The sequence below is a fragment of the Phragmites australis genome, chromosome 4, assembly GCF_958298935.1.
Source record: "Phragmites australis chromosome 4, lpPhrAust1.1, whole genome shotgun sequence".
Taxonomy (NCBI): domain Eukaryota; kingdom Viridiplantae; phylum Streptophyta; class Magnoliopsida; order Poales; family Poaceae; genus Phragmites; species Phragmites australis.
Window position 1 is genome coordinate 25,778,884 of NC_084924.1, and position 19,799 is coordinate 25,798,682.

A 19,799-nucleotide genomic window follows, 5' to 3' on the forward strand; every position below is an offset into this window, starting at 1 on the left:
ATCGAATTCGGCCTGGGTGCATCGTGTATCCCAGCTTTCGTTACGTACCCTTTATAGGGCATATTCAAATGCTAATAAGTAATTATCAATTTATAAATAATTTATAAGAATTTTATGTATGGGGATTTTTTTTATCTCTATATAACGTTGATAAGATCTTGGTAGGATTTTTGGGGAAGATCAACTAAGTCAAGAACCATGAGTCTACTCAACTTTGGCATCAGCATTATATAAATAAAGTGATCTTTACATAAATCTTATGTTAGGTTCTTAATCGACCAATTAGGTTGAATACTTATATTAGGTTCTTAACATATCATATTTATTTAAAGTTGTAGGGAGCCATGATGTAGTTCTTGTCTTGCATTTCTAGCATAGTCATTCCTATGTAGGTTGATATTTCAAGCCTATGTGATTTGATCTTTTCTCTTATAACCCTTGTTTTATTCTTGTTACTCTTCCCCTTAATCTGGAGGTCATCAGTTCTCAATTTCATAACTAAGTTGGGAAATTCGTTCAACTTTTTCGCATTGTTAAATTGCATCCTACATAACAAATCACCAATTATTAGCTTCTATAGCATGCATTGGTAGATAAATGAACGTAAGGGTAGATTATAGACACTTATAGGCACCACACGCTTATGAGATTGATGTCGAGTTTGTTGCGGCGAAACAAATCATGTATGTCCTTAAAATTCACCATGAGATAGGAGTCTCCATTTAGAAAAATGTTATAGGAACAGAACCAGTGATTATAGATAACCTCACGCTACATGCTCTCATATACTATTTATGGAATCTCCTCATCTCCTATGGACCTTCTTGGAGTTGAAACAATGGCAGAAATGGTTTACCATTCTCATATTTCTCAGGAACATTCAGTGTAGGCAAGAAATCAAACTGATGTGCACTTAATGTTTTGCCAGTCTCTTTCGCGAGATCGCCCTTCGCTGGAGATTCTAGAACAGATGATGTCTTTTCTTTGGAGGACAAAAGTCACCTCTTCACTGGAGATGTTAGATTCTTTTCATATGGGGTAACCACAATAGGGACTCTTCGATGCTTAGGTGAAGGTGCCCGAGGCGAAGAGACTGGGCACGGTGGCAAAGGTGCCTGAGGAGGAGAGGTTTGACGTGGGGGTGAAGGTGCCTGAGGTAGAGATGTTGGGCGCAGGGGTGGCCGTGACGCTAGCGATTGTGACTGGTGATGGCTAAAGATGCGTCTGAACCACAGAATGAAGTTGCCAACAACCTCATCTAGAATCTCGATATCCTCATCTATGCTGGTGTCTAGCTTGTACTTCATGAAAGGTGGTTGTACTGAGTCCACTTGTACCTTGGCGCAACCGGCCGGAATGTCTTGATTGTGAAACACACAGCCTGAAATAGCCTGGCTTGTGGCAGCTTTGATAGTGAAGTCTCCCTTATCGATCGGAACATGTAGCATGCAAGGGGTAGCCTCTATGATATCATCCACAGGATATCTCTGGTTATCGACTTGCGTGGATCCGAAGCTACTTCGAAAGACTGGGCCGGTTGGTTGCTCTATCGTCATTAATGCATCCATTTCCTTCTTCTTTTCATTCCATATCTTCATGAATTGGACCTTAACCTATTTTTTATCTCTTCCGCTAGGGTCTTTTTATATCTATTACGGGTCTTGTACTGGCTTGTGGCGTCTGGGAACCCATGATTCTAACCCACTTTTAATCCGATGCCTTGAGTGCGACCTGGGTATTTCTTGTTCCCTATGGCCTTGGTAAGCAGGTGCCGGTGTAAAGAATAATAGGGTCCCCTAGTAAGGGGACCCACAGCGATCGAATATTAGCCTTTTCTATACATTATGATTATGTAAGAGCATGGTCCCCGTCGTGTCCAACTAGCGACCACATGATCAGTTTCTTCGATCAGTCCCTAGGTCTTAGAGGGAAAACCCGTGACCAATTTTCTCTAGTCGCGGGGCAGGTATGTGCCTAATCAGTCTAATTTCATTACATACTTTTCCACTCAAGTGTTTTCTCTTACCCATGTTATCCTTTCGAGCGGACCTAGGTGTGGCCGGCACAGGCTTGCCGTGTCCCGTCCCATAGCATTAAACGCTATAGTTTGATCTGACAAGGCGTGGCAGTAAGTTTTGCAGGATTGTAGATGGCGCATGGGTATGGGACCTGGTAGACCAAGCGATAAGGATGACATGAGCATGGGAGCGATGGCACATACTCTGCAGATCGACATGGCAAGTGGAATATGACCACTCACCATAATGATGGGCATAGGTTAGAAGGATTAGCTAGGCCTGGGTCTAGCTTAGATCCTTATGTAAGTCCTCTCTCCTTCGGATATATAAAGGGAGGGAGGCACGGAGAAGAGTGTAAGTGTATCCAGTTCATTTAGATCCATATCAAAAAATACACAGGATGTAGGGCTATTATCCTCAAAGAAGCTCGAAACTAGATAATCCTTGGTGTTCTTAAGTTCATCACACGCACGCAGCTAGGACATACGGCCCCAGGTCGCGGATCACGCGTCCATCGTCAGGTATACTCTGGTATCATTGTTAGGGAAAACCCTTGACATTTGGCGTGCCAGGTAGATGGCACATTTTTTACATCTTGGTAAACTTCTGTAGTGTGTTTAGGTTATCCATGGCTGGATCTACCGCAACCGACGAGCTTGGCTCTAAGGACTCGGGTTGCCAGGTATTTCTTTAGTAGATCGAAAAACACTCAAACTATTAATCTCAACAAAAACTAACGTAAAATTATATATACCATTTCAGGGAGTTAAGCGATCTATATTTCTTTTTATGTATTCCGTTTAAACTGTCGAGATTATAGGAGCTATAACGCTAACGCCCCCTTTTGACAGTACATAAAATTGTATGAGTGAGGGGGCCTAAAGCCCTAAATCCCAGCAGTCATGAGTCATCTCGTCTGACACAACAGCACACTGCTCGTTCCTTTTGGTGTTTCTAAGATATCCATGACAACGAAGTAGCTTGCATAATGCAGTATGCAGACTCAAGTTTCTTGTTGTGGTCTGACCAGTTTGAATATTTGCCACAGTTTACCAAAAGCTGAAAACACGTGTGGACTATTTCGGACACAAAATTTCGAAGAAAACATTTCGATTCTCGTACGAAACGGGACGAAATCTCGTTTCGGAACGAAGCCTCAGATTAATTAGTAAACATACATGAACAAGGTTTCAATTAGGTAATATGGACTCATTTGAGCTTTCCTGGACTTGTATCAGCGTATCAAACGCATGTTACAACTCACGCTCTATCTTGCCGGCCAAGCCCCGACGACGGCGAGGAACCCCCGCCGTCACCGCCACCGCCACCACCATGATGGCTGAAACCCCCTCTCCCTCCCATTGCCATGTGCTGCTGCTGCTGCGGCGAGCCGTACATGGGCTGCCCCATCATCATCACCATGCCGCCGGCGCCAGGGCCGCCGTACCCGGCGTACCCGCCGGCATCGGCGTTTCTTGGCATCTCATTCTGCTGCTACTGCTGCGCGGTGGTGGAGCCGGAGGCGCCGGAGGATGCGGCGGCCCTCTCTCCCTCGATCTCGCGGAACTTGTGCAGGTAGTGTTTGAGCGGCTCGACGTAGTCCTCGAAGCCGAGCGTGGTCATGGCCCAGAGCAGGTCGTCGCCGTTGATGGTCTTGCGCTTCTCGCGCTGACACTTGTCGGAGGCCTCTCCGGTGATGAAGGAGATGAACTCGGAGACGCACTCCTGCACCGTCTCCTTGGCGTCCTTGCTGATCTTGGAGTTCGCAGGCAGCGCCTTCTTCATGATCCGGCTAACGTTGGCGATCGGCAGGAACCGGTCCTGCTCCCGCAGCAACGACAGCTCCCCGCCGGCGTTGCTGGGCCCGCCGGAGTCATTGTCCGAATCCGGCATCGCCTCCTGAGTCCGTCTCCCTCCCTCCTCTGCTTCAATTAAATCAATAAACAGAGCAAGAAGTCTGCGGAGGCAGGGCAGGCAGCTGATGCCATCAAACCACTCCAATGAATCAAAGCATCAACGGAGGCAAGAACTGGATGGAAGGATACCTCTATATGATGCAAGAACAGAATCTATGGAGAAAAAGAAAAGGAGGGAAATTTTGTCGAGGAGTTTGTGTTCTCGAGAGCTGGAGTAGAAGAGCAATGAAGGGAGCATGGAGGCAGGGTGGTGGGGAACGGGCGGGTCCGTTGGATCGCGCGGATAAGAACGCATCCAGGTGTGAACGTGGTGCGCCTCCCGCCATTCGTTTGCTGATAAGTATGTGCCACCTGGCGATCGCAGCTGCCGTGGATGGATGCCACGTAGGATCCACCGGGGCCGTGGCCGTGGGCCCGGGAACACGTGGGACGGTGCCCCGTCCGTGGGATCCGCAAGTGGCCCGGTTTGCCATGTAGGAGCGTGCTCTCGGACCAGATGAGTACACAGGACGACGTAAGCACAATTAAACAAAAAAGTCAGAGGAGCGAGCAGCAGCAGGTAGATGCAGGCAAAGAGAAATTTTCAGTTAAATCTATCATACCCACAAGGTATGTTTGGAGACACCTGCTACTCTTAATTTCTTGCTCCAGTGCATGAAATACAACAGCCCAACTGAACTGGATTCCCTGCTCCAGTGCTATACACATCAAGCTAAGATACGGCATAATTTACATAACAATCTGGCCATTTCTAACAGACTAACCTAATCATTCTTTAGCGCTAGACCTCATACTATCCATGACTCTGCATAAGCTATAAATCCTACAAGAGTTAGGAGACCAGTGGTACTCTCTGCTCGTATAAGAACCCTGCATAAGCTGGATCTCTATACTTCCTCTCTTATAATCTACACCCATCACATCACATTTGGCTTCCTTTCACATCACCATCGGTCTTTCCCGTCTCAGCAGTACCATTATTGCTAGAATCTACATCAACTCTGTTGGATTTTTTTGGGTATTTAGATTGCTTTCTTTTGCTTTGCCATCTTTATCACCAAGGATTTCTATATTTACAATGTTCTCATTGTAGTTAGCTTCCTGAGCTTTCCCCTCTTCTGCGTGCTCTACACGCTCATCATTTCCACGACTGTTACTCTTCAGCTTCACAACCATTGACATCCTCTGCATTCTTGCTACCATTTCCATTTCTGCCATCTTCAGTGCCATCATTTTCCTCATTGCTAGCTTCTTTCATTTTGCCATATTCAGAACCTTCTAATGTGTCAGCATCGTTGTTCTTCACGATTTCAGCTTTGCCATTTCTGGAACCTTGTGCAGTATCATCACCGTTTACATTGGGTGCAGCCTTTTCACCCTTGCCATCCTCGGTAGAATCAACACTCTCTCCATTCTTTGTATAAGCATCACCTATACCATTTCTGGAACCTTGTATACCAGCATCACCGTAGTTTCCATTGTCAACAAGCTCCACAGAAGCCCCGCCTTTTTCATTAGTATTGCCATTTGTCTTCTTTGCACTGTCTTTAGTTTTGCCATCTTGACCAGCTTGAAATTCATTTCGCTTGTCAATTCCATATTCAACTGTCTGAACTTGTGCCATCTCCTTGGCAGCTTGTTCAGCTCTAGCTTTTGCTTCTGTTGCTTCCTCCTCTTCCATTTCTTTCTTCTCTGCCTCCTCGGATAGCCTAAGGAGCTCCTCTTCTATCAGGAACCTTATTAGTGGCGTTCTCTCAAACAGATCCTTTCCAAAGTATTTGTCAGAGGATATGAAATCAAATCAGAAAGCTTCACCCGATAAAAAGCAATGTTCAGGATTCATATATGCATTCACATCTATCTGCAAGCATCAGATATGAAAGGACTCTGAAAAGGAATCAAGAAAAGGCATACCGACTTGTTTTACCACATCTCCAAAGGTAAATGAGTGCAAAGAAAAGAAACAGATAAATGTTAACTATACGAGGAATGTCACAAAACAACTATTGTATCTTATAACCAAAATTTAACAGAGAAATGGTTGAGGAATGGTTAAAGACAAATCTCACCGTGGCAAAGTCCGCGGTATCCAAGATAAGGAAGACAGCTTTCCTCAAATCATCCCTTCTCGGTTTCATTGCTTGTTTTCGAGGTTTCGCGTCTCCTCTAGACCCTTGTTTACCTTTAACAAAAAAGAAAACAAGGTTTTGAAAATGAGGAAATAGTAGTCATCCAATCTGTTACAAAAGCAGTAAGCTTACATAATAACATCAGAAACAAGAGATTGTAGGAACACCCATGGAACCTAGCAGTAGAATACAAGGCTGTGGTGATGTTGAAGTAAAGGTTTCAAGTCTCGTTCTTTTCCTTTAAATCATACACAGTTCTTCATGCCTATTCTTGTTTGTTCTTCTACCATAAAAAACTAGAGATTACTTAAAGCTAATCTACAGTTAGATTTCAATATGCATTATTCCAAGTGAGCTGATAATTCTAACCAATTGCTGCTGAAGTTCCGTAATCAAAAAGAAAAAACTACTGTCAACTATTTTAATCCCTTGGAAACATAAGCACTTCAGCCAATGGAGTAGCGAAGTACATTACTGTATTTACGTTGCTCGTATGTTTCTTAGCAAGTACTTTCTAGGTAATCAATATTTGCACGTGTTTTTGTACATAACAGACCATAACCTGATCAATTGAGACATGTGAATCTCTGCTGCTGATCTACACTATCTCTTTTACTATATACCTGCTAATTCAGATCAATTTAGCATATGATGATTTAGAACCCCTATATTAAACCAATCACTTCAACTCCACTTGACATGATTCATATTTCAGTATCTTCAATTTCTGGAAAGTATATACCATATATTATTTTTGCATCTATAGTGTTAAAGAGTTTATGTGGATTCTTCTAAGTTCTAAAAACTGCTTTCCGATTTTGCTCCTACAACATGTGGAACATGTTTTAGTTTTTTTATTACATGTTCTAAAAAAAGTTAATTTGTTACAGCTCCCTTAATAGCTCAATAAAAGTATAGGCAATCAGTTGCACCACCACATTGCAAAGCTATCCAACTAAAAGGCATATTTTCCATCCAAAATAATAAGAAATTAATAAAATCTAGTTCAAGGCTTCAAGAAATAATACTCAAGGTCCAATCCTGAATATCTAACATAGTTTCTTTTATTTTAAGTGCTTTATCCACATGGAGATATGCAAAGATGCAGCAGATATTCAGGCCGTCAGGCACAGTGCATAAGTCAAAGCAAGTCGTCCAGAAGCATACCGCAAGATTTGACTTTGCGATCTTCCTTCGGAGTCGCTTTTTTCTTGGTAATAGATGAATTTTTTTTTCTTTTTTGAAGCCTTAACGTTGGTAATATCAACCTTAGCACTTGTAAACAACTTTGCAGATGGTGTCGTAATTAGTGCTTACTTATTGGTAGGAATTGGTGCTTCATTGAGAGTTACTGCATCTAAATTCTCTGACATGGAGCCATTTATCCTGTCAGAAGGCTCAAGGTTCGCTTCTTCATTTGGGAATTTTCCTTTCTTATCATCAGCACACACGTCTGTTATGCTTCAAGTCGTACTCAGAATAGTTTGTTCTATCCTCCACACCCTTCCTCCCATCTGCTTCCTCTTCACCCCGGATATCCTTTATAGGTGAAGTGTTTTAACAAGTTGATCTGACCAAATTAACTAGCAGTTTAGGACCTTATCAGGGTTTGTGCCATCAATACCAGAATAGTGGTCCTTCCAGAATTGAGAACCTTTACAGTACACTATAATACTATATGGTGGAGAGTATTATTGTTGTGATCCAACCGTCCATTTTAGTAGGTATTATTGTAATTATCTTGATACCCTTAGGGGTAATTACGTCATTGACTGACCGGACTTCGGACCTTCACCACCCATCATCGACCGATCGATGGAGGGTGAAAACCCTAATAAATGAAATGAACAGAATAAGTGAAAGCTTATCTGAAGAATAAACTAATATTTTGACCTTTCCTAATTAAACATATAATTTACAAGTTTATCATGGTTTTTTATTTCCAATCCTACCCTTATGATACCTATGATACTCTTTAATGATACCTATAATACTGATGGGCGATAGAGTATCATTGGGCCAATCTAAACCACCGGATCAGAAAAATGGACGGCATGCACTCATTTAGGTGTACTGTAAAAGTCCTCCATGTAAAAGGGATACGCTAATCGAACTGTGTCGTTCATTTGATATCATTGGCTCAAGAGCTAATAGGAAGGTTGGTTCAGTTAAATATTTGAAATTTCTGTTATCATCTGCAAGAAGATGCACATTGAGGAAGATCTCTTCTTCATTTTTAGGAGGAACTGGTGTCATTTTTTGATGAAATTCTGGGAGGACTTTTACAGTACACCTAAATGAGTGCATGCCGTCCATTTTTCTGATCCGGTGGTTTAGATTGGCCCAATGATACTCTATCGCCCATCAGTATTATAGGTATCATTAAAGAGTATCATAGGTATCATAAGGGTAGGATTGGAAACAAAAAACCATGATAAACTTGTAAATTATATGTTTAATTAGGAAAGGTCAAAATATTAGTTTATTCTTCAGATAAGCTTTCACTTATTCTGTTCATTTCATTTATTAGGGTTTCCACCCTCAGTCGATAGGTCGATGATGGGTGGTGAAGGTCCGAAGTCCGGTCAGTCAATGACGTAATTACCCCTAAGGGTATCAAGATAATTACAATAATACCTACTAAAATGGACGGTTGGATCACAACAATGATACTCTCCACCATATAGTATTATAGTGTACTGTAAAGGTTCTCTTTACATGTGTAGAGATTCCCCAGTAGCTCTGTCCTTGATTTTTCGTGATACTAGGTCAATACCACGAACAATATCAAAGAAGCTACAACAAAATAGCAGACATGAATCATACTATGGCTCCCCACTCCCACTCCTGTCCTCGAACGCGCTGCCACTCATCGCAGCTTCGCCTCCACCCACCAACCCTTCACCAATGTCGCCCTTGGTCCTCTCTCCGCCTAACATGCTAGCGTGCCACCGCCATGGGATACTGGCCGTCTGCCTCCATGGAGGACTGGGACTTCTCGCATAGGAGAAAATTTCATGCGGAGGTCCTAGCTCGCTTTAGCTCAGGGTACATAACCCTTCCTCCTCCGCCAATGGCAATTTCTCTATGCTTGCGGTCTTTAGGAGATACACCTTCAGGCTCATGGTCTCCTCTCTGAGTTGGTCGCTCCACTCTGTCTTAGGTGGAATGCCGGATGGTTTTCATGTTCATCTTGAGTCGGATAGGTATTTTCGTTTCTCGTTGCTTCTAAGGATGTTGGGCTTCTTATCTATGGCCTCCGACATTTTACTACCAAGTACTTTAATGTGTTCTTCCATCTATGGAGAGATGGGGGCACAGATTGGATCTGGGAATGTAGGCACTGGTCTAGAGAGGAGGATAGTCAATGGACCTTGGTTTCTCATAGGAAGAAATCTAAGCTCAATTGTTCCCATAAACGTGTCTCTTTTTCCTCCTTTCTTGGGCTTCCTTCTCCAAACCTTTGAATCGAAAAGACCTACAAGTTGAGGGCAGTCTACTCTTGTCCATGAGATCCTGCCAAACATAGCATCTAGTCAACAAGAGGACTGCTGACCAGGCGGTCTAACCTTTGAATCGGAAAAAACTTACAAGCCAAGGGCAGTCTGTTCTTGTCCGAGAGATCCTACAAAATAGAAAAAAAGAGCTCACACTCAAGCAGCCTTACACATAGTACTTACGCAACTGGTTTACATTCCATGAATTGTGTAATTCTAGCCGTCCTCCATGGCTAGTTTGACCGCACCAGGTCAAGTAACCTCGACCACTATGTAGGGTCCTTTCCACTTGGGGGAGAACTTGTTCTAGCCTACCTTATTCTGGATTTTTCTTAGGACAAGGTCACCTATAACCAGGGTTTGCTCCCGCACCCCGCGGTTGTGGTAACGCCTGCATTTTTGCTAGTATTGAGCTGATCCAAATAGAGTGTGATCGCGGAACTCTTCGATCAGGTTTATGTCATCCTCCCATCGAGCCACCTAGTCTTCATCCGAGTAGCTGGTTACTCTAGAAGACTGGAGAACGATCTCAGAGGGGAGCATTGCTTTAGCACCAAAAATCAAGAAGAATGGAGTTTTGGACGTGGCTTGCTGGGGGTCGTTCGCAACGATCAGAGTATTGTGGGGGTCATTCGCCACGATCAAAGTATTGTCTCGAATAGCTTTGAAGCCGATCGAAGACTCGGGTTTTGACCCTTTGCAATATCATCCTATTTGCCCTTTTGACCTAACCATTGCTTTGAGGGTGTGCCACCGATGTGTAGCATACTTTGGTCCCGATCTCTTCACAGTAGTCTTTAAAAGCGCTACTAACGAAATGAGTCTCGTTGTCCATAATTATGTGATTTGGAATGCCAAACTGCACTACCAGCCCCCATATGAACTTAATCGCTACTGCAACAGTGATCTTCCTCACCAGCTTGGCCTCAATCCACTTAGTGAATTTATCGACTATCACGAATAGGAATTTGAAAACTCCAGGGGCCTTAGGGAATGGTCTCATAATATCGAGCCCCCAAACAGTGAAAGGCCAAGAGAGTGGTATAGTTTACAGTGCTTGGACAGGTAGGTTGGTCTATTGACTCTGGTACTAACATGGCTTGCACCGTGTCACCAACTCACAAGCCAATAGAATCTTTGCTGGAACACTTTTTCGACCATAGTGTAGCATGAAGTATGGCTACCACATATGCCTCCGTGGATATCAGAGAGCAGGATACTCCCCTCTTCCTAAGTGAAGCATTTCAGTAAAAGGTTGTTGCTCCCACTACAGTAGAGACGTCCCTCTACCAGGGAGTATCCGTGGATTTGCCGCGTGACCTTTTCTACTAACATATCATCATCAGGGATCACTCGATTATGAAGGTATGCCAAGATCTGATCCACCTAGGTCGTACCTGAATCAAGCTAGATGACCATATTATGGCCACCCGAGGACTGAACCAAAGGAGATGTTGCCTCCAAAAGTGTTACCTCGGGTGCTCTATTTTCAAGTGCAGCATCCCCTTCACCTTGGGCCGACACCATAGTGGATGGTCATGTGAGTCTTTCTTCAAAGACTCCGATCGGGAGAGGTACGCGAGAAGAAGCTAGACGAGCCAGCTCATCGATGAGGAAGTTCTCCCTGCACAGGACATGCTTAACCTCGAAATCAATAAAATGTCACTCCAACTTTCTCACTTCAGTGAGGTACGCCACCATTGTCCGGTCCGAGCACTGAAACTCCTTTTGCACTTAGTGTATGACTAGTAGCGAGTCCCCTTTCACTAGCAGGCATTTTATACTGAGTGCAGACGCTACTCTCATTCTAGACAAGAGACCCTCATATTCTGCAATATTGTTAGTGACAGAAAAACATAATTGAACTATATACCTGAGGGTGTCACCAGTCAGTGAGGTCAAGACCACTCCAGTCCTTGCTCCCCTCAGCGTGAACGACTCGTCGAAGTGCATGGTCTAGTGCACTTTCACCTCTGGCTATTGCTCCTACTCGAGCTCTAAGGACAACCACTTGGTCACAAAATCGACAAGCGCTTGGGACTTGATAGCCGTCCAGGGTATGAATTGAATATCGAACTTCTCGAGCTCCACTGCTCACTTTGTTGTTCTCCTTGCTGCATCCCTATTGCGAAGGATCTCCTTAATCGTGAGAGAGGAGACTACCTTAATTTTGTGGGGCTAGAAGTAGTGTCTGAGCTTACGAGAGGTCATTAACGCGGTATACAATAGCTTCTATGCCTGCAGGTACCAAGCCTTCGTGTCGTGTAAGCCTTCACTGACATAGTAGACTGGTCACTAAAGACCTTCATGCTTGATGACCAGGACCGCACTCGTGACCTACAGGGTGGCTACAACATAGAGCAAGACGGTCTCGTGGCCCTGGAGATGGGACGGTGGAGTTTGATGTCTCCTTGCGAGGGGAAGGTAAATGATAGGGCCACTTGTCTTTTTCCTGCTCTCGCCGAGTGCGGTCCTCTTGCTTTTGGGTGGCCCTCTGGCCTCGGATTATGTCACAGACACAGTGGACTATCCCGAAACGGTGGGATCTGTGTACTCCATGTTACTGAGGGAGCACGTGCTCTCTTATGCCATGGGGTCCGCTGCATGACAGCCTTGAAGACGCCGTCACTAAGGGCTCAGGTCCCAATGGGCGCTCCTTCGGGTGGAGTGGTAGTCACTGGGGCAATGTAGGACCGCCTCATTTGCCTGGCATCGGGCTAGTTTCCCTCTTGGCCAATGGCCTGGGGCTCACCTCCGGTTCCCAAGGCATGAGCGTCTCTGTTGCCCCTTGTCGGATGGTCTGCCATGCAGACTTTACATTCGATCTTCAAATCCTCGGACTCCGTCTCGGTGTCCCATGCTCGGAGCACATCAGACTCGTCTGGGTCGTACTCCATGACGAAAACCTAGCGACGACCGGGGTCTTTGAAATGGGACTTTGCGTTCGTCAAAGATCTGGACATGGGTAGCCCAACCATGGTCTCAATACCTGAAGAAACACAAAAAAATGAACCCCTACCTAGCACGTCAATTGTCGAGCGATGATCCCTGACAATGGATCCAAGGTGTACCGGATGACGGGCACAAGAATGCGGGGATTTATCTAAGTTTAGGCCTCCTATGAGATAATAGTCCTACGTTATGTGTATTTTCTTATGAATTGGATGAACATGTTATAGAATGTCCCCCCCCTTTACAAGCCGGGTCCTTTCCCCTCTATATATCAGGGGAAAATGAGTACATATAAATGGACCGTGCCAAGTCATGCAACAGACCTATTCCTAACGAAGCAAACTACTCCTAGATCATCATTACGGGGAGTATGCACGCTCATCTTACTCTGGTCGCACTGCAGGCCCTGTCACGTCTGCCGAGCGCTATCATGTTCTCTTTGTGAGGCTGTTCTGTAGCAATAAATCCTACGGGACTAGTCACTCTAACTTTACGTCTGCCAACAACCATGCTTGCCAAAAAGAGATGTCTGAGGAAGAAAAAACTAAGTGGATGGCATTTAATACGATTTGACTGGTTAGGTGAGTACCTACCTAGCCGTAGGGTCTTCTTCTTCAACCAGGGGGCTAGTCGACTGAGCCCTGCCCTGGTTATGGGGTGAAGTCATGGTCTTGAGGATATCAACCGCTGGCTCACATTTGGCAGAGTGAGGACAGCCCAGTGGGGCACCCCTTACCTATTACACCGACACCCTCGAGTCAGGATGAGATCGTATATTTACACCAGCCGAGTCAGGATGTAACAGTGGATGCAGTCAACTAAACATGATTTTTTTTTTTAGAATTCTTCGCATCTGCTAGACCAGGATGAGAGAGATACGAGAAACAAAATACACCCTAGGTAAACCGCTCTGGGGCACCAAGTTTAAAATCTTGAAAGTTTTACAGCTAGCTAGCTTGTTGTTGCTTATGGTTTCAAATTCCTAAAGTCTGAGTTGTAACTTCACTAACGGATCAATCCCATTCTATTTCTCAAATCAAACAAATTGGTTAGGATAGATGCTAGAATCAGATGATACATATATCATGGTCCCACCTCTTGAACCAAACGCGTCATAAGATAACAACGTACTTCCTCGAGTTAATGAAAGCAATATAATGCGGGGCAGATTGTGGAGGATCTCCTAGTTGTGTATTACCTGCACGGGTTAATTGCGCCGTGACAGCAATGTTCCTGAAAACCATAAGAAGTAGCACCTTGGTGGCATGGTGCTCTCTAACGGACAAGTAACAGCACCGAGGTTTAGGCGACAAGGGTCTTGGTTCAAATACAAAAGCTGCGTGTGATTGATTCATCATTTCAGCTTCCAGATCAGTTTGGGCTTTGGACAGCCCACAACGGAGGCCCGGAGCCAATGTTTGAGAACAAGAATGGGCTAGCCAAGGTGGGTAACTGCTTGACCCACATTACAACGGTTGCGCCAGGCCGAAGAAGATTTTTAGCCCACGAGTATCTTGTCATGCGGCTCGGAGGTACCGCCCTCATCTTACCCCGACTCTCTGAAATAATCTTCTCTTTTTTCTTGTCTGTGCTGCACAAGCGCCAAAAAAGGACACAAGGCGTCCACATTTATATTTGAGTGGAATTTCCGTCATTCAGGTCCTCTCAGCCAAACTTTTCCTGCTTTTTCCAGTGAATTTGAACCCCCAACAGAGAAACGAGTTTGAATGGTGTTTATTGTATGGTTAAGTAGAAATACGTACATGTTTAACACACTTTGTAGTAGCATGAGATTTGACGAGTTATCAACTGCAAACTATCAAAAAAACATACACTTTGTAGACAGAATACTCGAGGTTTAGATATATGGACAAAATATACAAGTCAAAGGTTATAGCGTAATATTGACAGAGAAAACGTTTTCAATTTCTCATTACCAGACCCTCTATACATCCTGTGCTACCAAATTAAACTTTCAGGTGCTACTCATTGTAAAAAAATGTACTAAATAATCATGACATATTCTGAAAATTTTGTTAAACAAAGGATGATAAAATCAATCAACCTGCAAACATAATGTTGTTTCTTTTTCTTGTAAAGTACTTACTTTCTTGTTTCATTAAAAAATATATGACATTTTAGAATTTGAGTGTACAAAACTATTGAAATTCATGACATGGGAATGGTACCATTAGATTGTTACGAGAAACATTTTGAAATATGCTACTAATACTTCTACTTTTTACTAAGTATATTTCTTTGAAAATTCATAATCAAGATTGCTAGTTGAGTACATTCTTGAAGATGGAGGAGCAGCGAGTTTTTCCCTTTCTTTTTTCACTTTCAAGAGTGATGAAGAACCTGTTAACCACATATATTTTGTTTAAGAGTAAATTTTGTAAAATTACAAATGCTTTGATAAAATTATCGTAAAACTACAAATTTAAGCAATAGTTGTTATAAAACTATAGATTTAGTGCCGATTTTATCGCAAAACTACATGTACTTTAGTAAAATTATCGCAAAACTACAGATTTAAGCATAATTTCACAAAACTATAAATTTAGGGCCGATTTTATCGCAAACTACATATTCGAGAAGAGTTGTTCCAAGCCCCGTTATTATGGCGACTAGGCTCCGCTTTTAGTTTCACAGCAGTTGCTAGCTCATTAAATGAACCGTCGAAGAGTTTATGTGACTGCAAGTGGAGCTCATTCATTAGGTTAACAATTCTGCAATGGAATCTATAATTTTACAATAAAATCGGTGCTAATTTTGTAGATTTGTGAAATTTATTGCTTAAATATATAATTTTACAATTTGTGATAATTTTTTCAAATTATCTGTTGTTTCATGAGCTCCCGGACAATCCGTTTCATAAGCTGGCAGTTGTTGTGAGACTGCAAGCGGGTTCCAGTCGTTATGTTAATAGGCCTGAGAACAACTCCTGTAGAATCTGTAGTTTTGTAATAAAATCGACATTAAATTTGTAGTTTTGTGAAATTGTTGTTTAAATATGTAGTTTTACGATAATTTTACAAAAATCTATAGTTTTGTGATAAAATTAACACTAAATCTATAATTTTATAAAACTATTACTTAAATTTATAATTTTACCATAATTTTATCAAAATATATGTAGTTTTGGCGAAATTTAGTCTTTGTTTAACCAACAACACAATATTCTGAGGCAGAAAAATTAGCGTAACATAGCACGAGACCTAGGGTTTTAGCAGCCCAAAAGGCCCACGGATATAAACCTCCCAGCTCCAACCCCTCCCCTACCCATCGCGCCGCCACCTCCCCTCTTCTCGTCCTCTCTCCCATCCCATCCCGCGCCCGAAACCCTACCTTCCGCACCCCCCCCCCTCCCGGCGCGACCGCGACGATGGCGGCAGCGACGGCAGGCGGCGCCCAACGGGCGCTCTCCCAGCGGGAGCAGGACATTCAGATGATGCTGGCGGCCGACGTGCAGCTGGGCACCAAGAACTGCGACTTCCAGATGGAACGCTACGTCTTCAAGCGCCGATCCGACGGTATATCCACAGATCACTTGTCCCTTTTATCTGCGTGTTCTTGGCTTCACCGGGTGCGAACCGAAGCGTGGTTTTGGCTGGCGTGCGTGTTTAGGGTAGATCCGACTTTGCTGGTATGCGTAATGTTTCCCCGTTCATGTTTAATTGTAATCGTTTTGTTATGGTCCGAGATCTGGTAGATTCGGCAATTGGTACTCGTAGAATTTCTCCTGCTGCGTTTGAATGCACTTATGCATGAGACAGTAAGAACATGTTACGGTGGAAGGCGATTCTTTTATCTGGTTCAGAAAAAAAATGCTCATACGCTGGATGTAAACGGAGTCATTCATTTCTGTTACGAGTGTTGGTTTACAGTCCTGCGCTTAGGTCAGGTCCATCGGGCGCATGAGGCTTAGATCTTTGATAACTTAGAGCCAACACAGGGAAATGAGTGTATTGTTTTGCACTTAACTGCTGTTCTCTCAGATGTAGCTTATATGAATGGTTGAAGCATCTACGTTATCATAGTTCTCTTGATTTTGACTGGTGGATTGTGACTTCAACATATGCTAGCTGCTGTTACAGTTCTTCAGAGTAGAGGTCAGAGGTGTAGAGCATTGTTCAATGTTTTTGGTTGAAACACGACATATCTTGTGCATCAGGAAATACTGGATGTGCTTACATGATTGCTTGATAGTGAGAAAGGAGATTGTATAGATCTCTGCAATCTTTGATTTGCCTCATTTAGATAATGCAAGTGATCAAATCCTCCTTTCTCAATTGATTACGGTGACCAATGGCTTAAATGGCTATGTTTATATATTTTCTTCCAGGCATTTTCATTATTAACCTTGGCAAGACCTGGGAGAAGCTTCAGCTGGCTGCCAGAGTGATTGTTGCGATTGAGAACCCACAGGACATCATCGTCCAGTCTGCTAGGCCTTATGGTCAGAGGGCTGTCCTCAAGTTTGCACAGTACACTGGTGCTCATGCCATCGCTGGCAGGCACACTCCTGGTACATTCACCAACCAGCTCCAAACCTCATTCAGCGAGCCACGTCTTCTCATCCTGACCGATCCCAGGACCGATCATCAGGTACTTTTCTTTTGAATTGCAAGTTTTTGTGAATTGGACATTGAGAAATGAGCCAACTTGTAAATGATTGTATAACCGTGTGCAGCCCATCAAGGAGTCTGCTCTTGGGAACATCCCCACCATTGCTTTCTGTGACACGGATTCTCCTATGCGCTACGTTGATATTGGCATTCCTGCCAACAACAAGGGGAAGCAGAGCATTGGTTGCCTCTTCTGGCTGCTTGCAAGAATGGTTCTACAGATGCGTGGCACAATTCTCCCAGGACATAAGTGGGATGTTATGGTAACCATTGATATAAAGCTACTTCTTGATTGCTTATGTCTGATTTCGTATGACTTGTTCCTGCATGGTCTAATCCCCTGGAGTGTTTCTCCTTTTTTAGGTTGACCTTTTCTTCTATAGGGATCCAGAGGAAGCAAAGGAGCTGGAAGAAGAGGAGGCTCCTGTAGCTCCAGAGTATGCTGCAGTGGCTGATTATGGTGCTCCCACAACTGATACCTGGGGAAATGACCAATGGGGTGCTGCAGAGGTTCCACCTGCTGCCGTCCCTGCTGCGCCTGTTGGCACTGAGTGGGGGGGTACTGCTCCAGGTCAGCTTGTCTTGCTATATCTTATGTTAATTCAATTGTTACTAAATGATGCTTTCTCTTATTAAATTATTTTTCGCATTGACATGCATATTTTGCCAGGTAAAAATATGATGTACGTTGTTCAATTATAGGAGAATAGTTGTTTTATTTGAGTTGAATCATGGTAGAATGTTGTGATGAACGAATAGAAACCACAGTTGCAAATGTGTTACTTGACAGTTTTTGTTGTTTTTTTCGGGAGTTTACTATTTTGTTAATCCATTATAGTTAATATTTTGTTAATCCATTATAGTTAATATAGTTGTCAATTGTGTACGAACTATGCCATTAAAAGAGCAATTTGGCCTGTAGTTAGCTTTTTCGTAGTGCCTTTAGTCGCTTCTGATCATAATTCATTGCGAGCAAAAGCTTGGTGGCTGTATAGTTGGCCTGAAACACATAAAAGCTCATCAGATGTTGTAACAAGGACTTATGTTTGTTCATTTGAATTGCAGCTCCTGTGGCTGCTGAAGGGTGGGATCCAGCTGCTGTCCCTCCTCCGGCTGCTGCTCCTGCTCCCACTGGTTGGGAAGAAGGCAGTGCCCCAGCCCCAACCGGCTGGCAGTAGGGGTTTGTGCATGGATGATGGTTCATCAACAACAGGAGGAAAGCCGAGTTACTACATGTCCGTTGGTAGATCTGTTTTAAGTAGCCCTATTGTGTAATGTTAAATGCGAATCAGTATTGGAGGTTGACATAGCTTTGCACTGCCAGTTTTAACTCTTTTATTTCCACCTTTCATGGATAGCATTGCTGCAAGTGCATTTCGCTAATAAATGCCTTGTAACATTCTGCCGTGGTTGCTTATACTTTCACTTTGTGCGTGTCAAGTCGAAGTTATCCAAGAGGTAACTGGAAACAGTATGTAGGTTGACCTCACATTGTGCGTGTCTTTGAAGGTAGCTGCTGTTTTGCATTACCATACACCATATATACTCTAGTCACGAAATTGCTATTAAGATTTGAATGCGTAGACATCTGATACAATTGGGTGCGTCAGGGCTATGGCCAAAGCAGTTGTTTGTACCGCTGGTTTTTTGAGTCAGTTGTGTTTATGCATATGCTGAAATACTGCATTCATTAGCGACCCAAGAAGCACTTGTGTCAGTTTTTAGAGCCTGTTTGGTAGTCGTCTTTAAGAATTTTTGGAGCTGTTCCCTGGCAAATGGGGCCTTTAGTTTCACTATTTCTAACATTGCTTGTGACTCGACGACCAGAGAGGAGCGATGTGCAGCTGGCTTTCTGAACTGCATTTGCCGCTGACTCATTTTTGTTTAGGGTTTAGGGTCTTTTTGTCAAGTTACTTGCTCGGACAAGTTAATGCGATTTAGTGCCTCGTCCTTCCCTATGTTTGGTACTAGTCTTCATCTCCATTTAAATCCTGTACTCAGAAACATAAATCGTGATAGTAGAAAGAAGATTCAGATGAACACATGAATATTATTATCCTTCCCAATGATGGATCACAAAATATTTGGAGCAATAACCCCCTCATCCAAATTTTGCTCACCAGAAGAATTGTAGAATGTAGATGTAAAGTATGAGCTGAGCTGATCAGAAGTGACACATGAGCTGGCCACAAAAGTTCAGACATTAGATAGCTGATACAAGTAGTTGGATTTGCTGCAACTAATTGCAGCATTGTTGCCTTTGGGCAGAACTTGTTCAAGTGATTTGAGAGAGCGAGTAGTCTCTATTGATTGATTGTTATTTTACATATATATATATATATATATATATATATATATACATATTCAAAGGACATAAACATGTCCATTTAACAGTGAATGGTTGTCCTTTAGTTCAATAACTGAAAAACAGTTAATGTGCTAATTGATCACATGCTAATTGTCAATTTGTAACACTCTCGCTTGATCAATTATCTTGTGTGTAAATTTCTTATTGAAAACTCCTCTAAAAATCCCGTGGGAAAAATATAAGGACAAATAATATGTTATATGTTGATATACCATTAAAACTCATTTAAACTCAATGGGAAAATATAAGGAGAAAATGATATGGTAGATATCAGTTATTGACTCATTG

General features: G+C 43.1%; 1 protein-coding gene and 2 pseudogenes across 1 annotated transcript; 1 reads left to right on the plus strand and 2 right to left on the minus strand.

Moving 5' to 3' along the window:
* Positions 1-3,080: 3,080 nt before the first annotated feature.
* LOC133915943 (nuclear transcription factor Y subunit B-8-like) lies at positions 3,081-4,391 on the minus strand (annotated as a pseudogene).
* A 696-nt stretch (positions 4,392-5,087) lies between these two features.
* Positions 5,088-12,457, minus strand: LOC133914688 (uncharacterized; annotated as a pseudogene).
* Positions 12,458-15,773: 3,316 nt separating this feature from the next.
* On the plus strand, positions 15,774-18,632 carry LOC133915944 (small ribosomal subunit protein uS2-like). Its single transcript, XM_062359353.1, has 5 exons — positions 15,774-16,048; positions 16,861-17,123; positions 17,209-17,406; positions 17,507-17,714; positions 18,209-18,632. Exons 1-5 carry the CDS (start codon positions 15,901-15,903, stop codon positions 18,319-18,321), a joined length of 930 nt encoding a protein of 309 aa, XP_062215337.1. The 5' UTR covers positions 15,774-15,900; the 3' UTR covers positions 18,322-18,632.
* Positions 18,633-19,799: the final 1,167 nt, after the last annotated feature.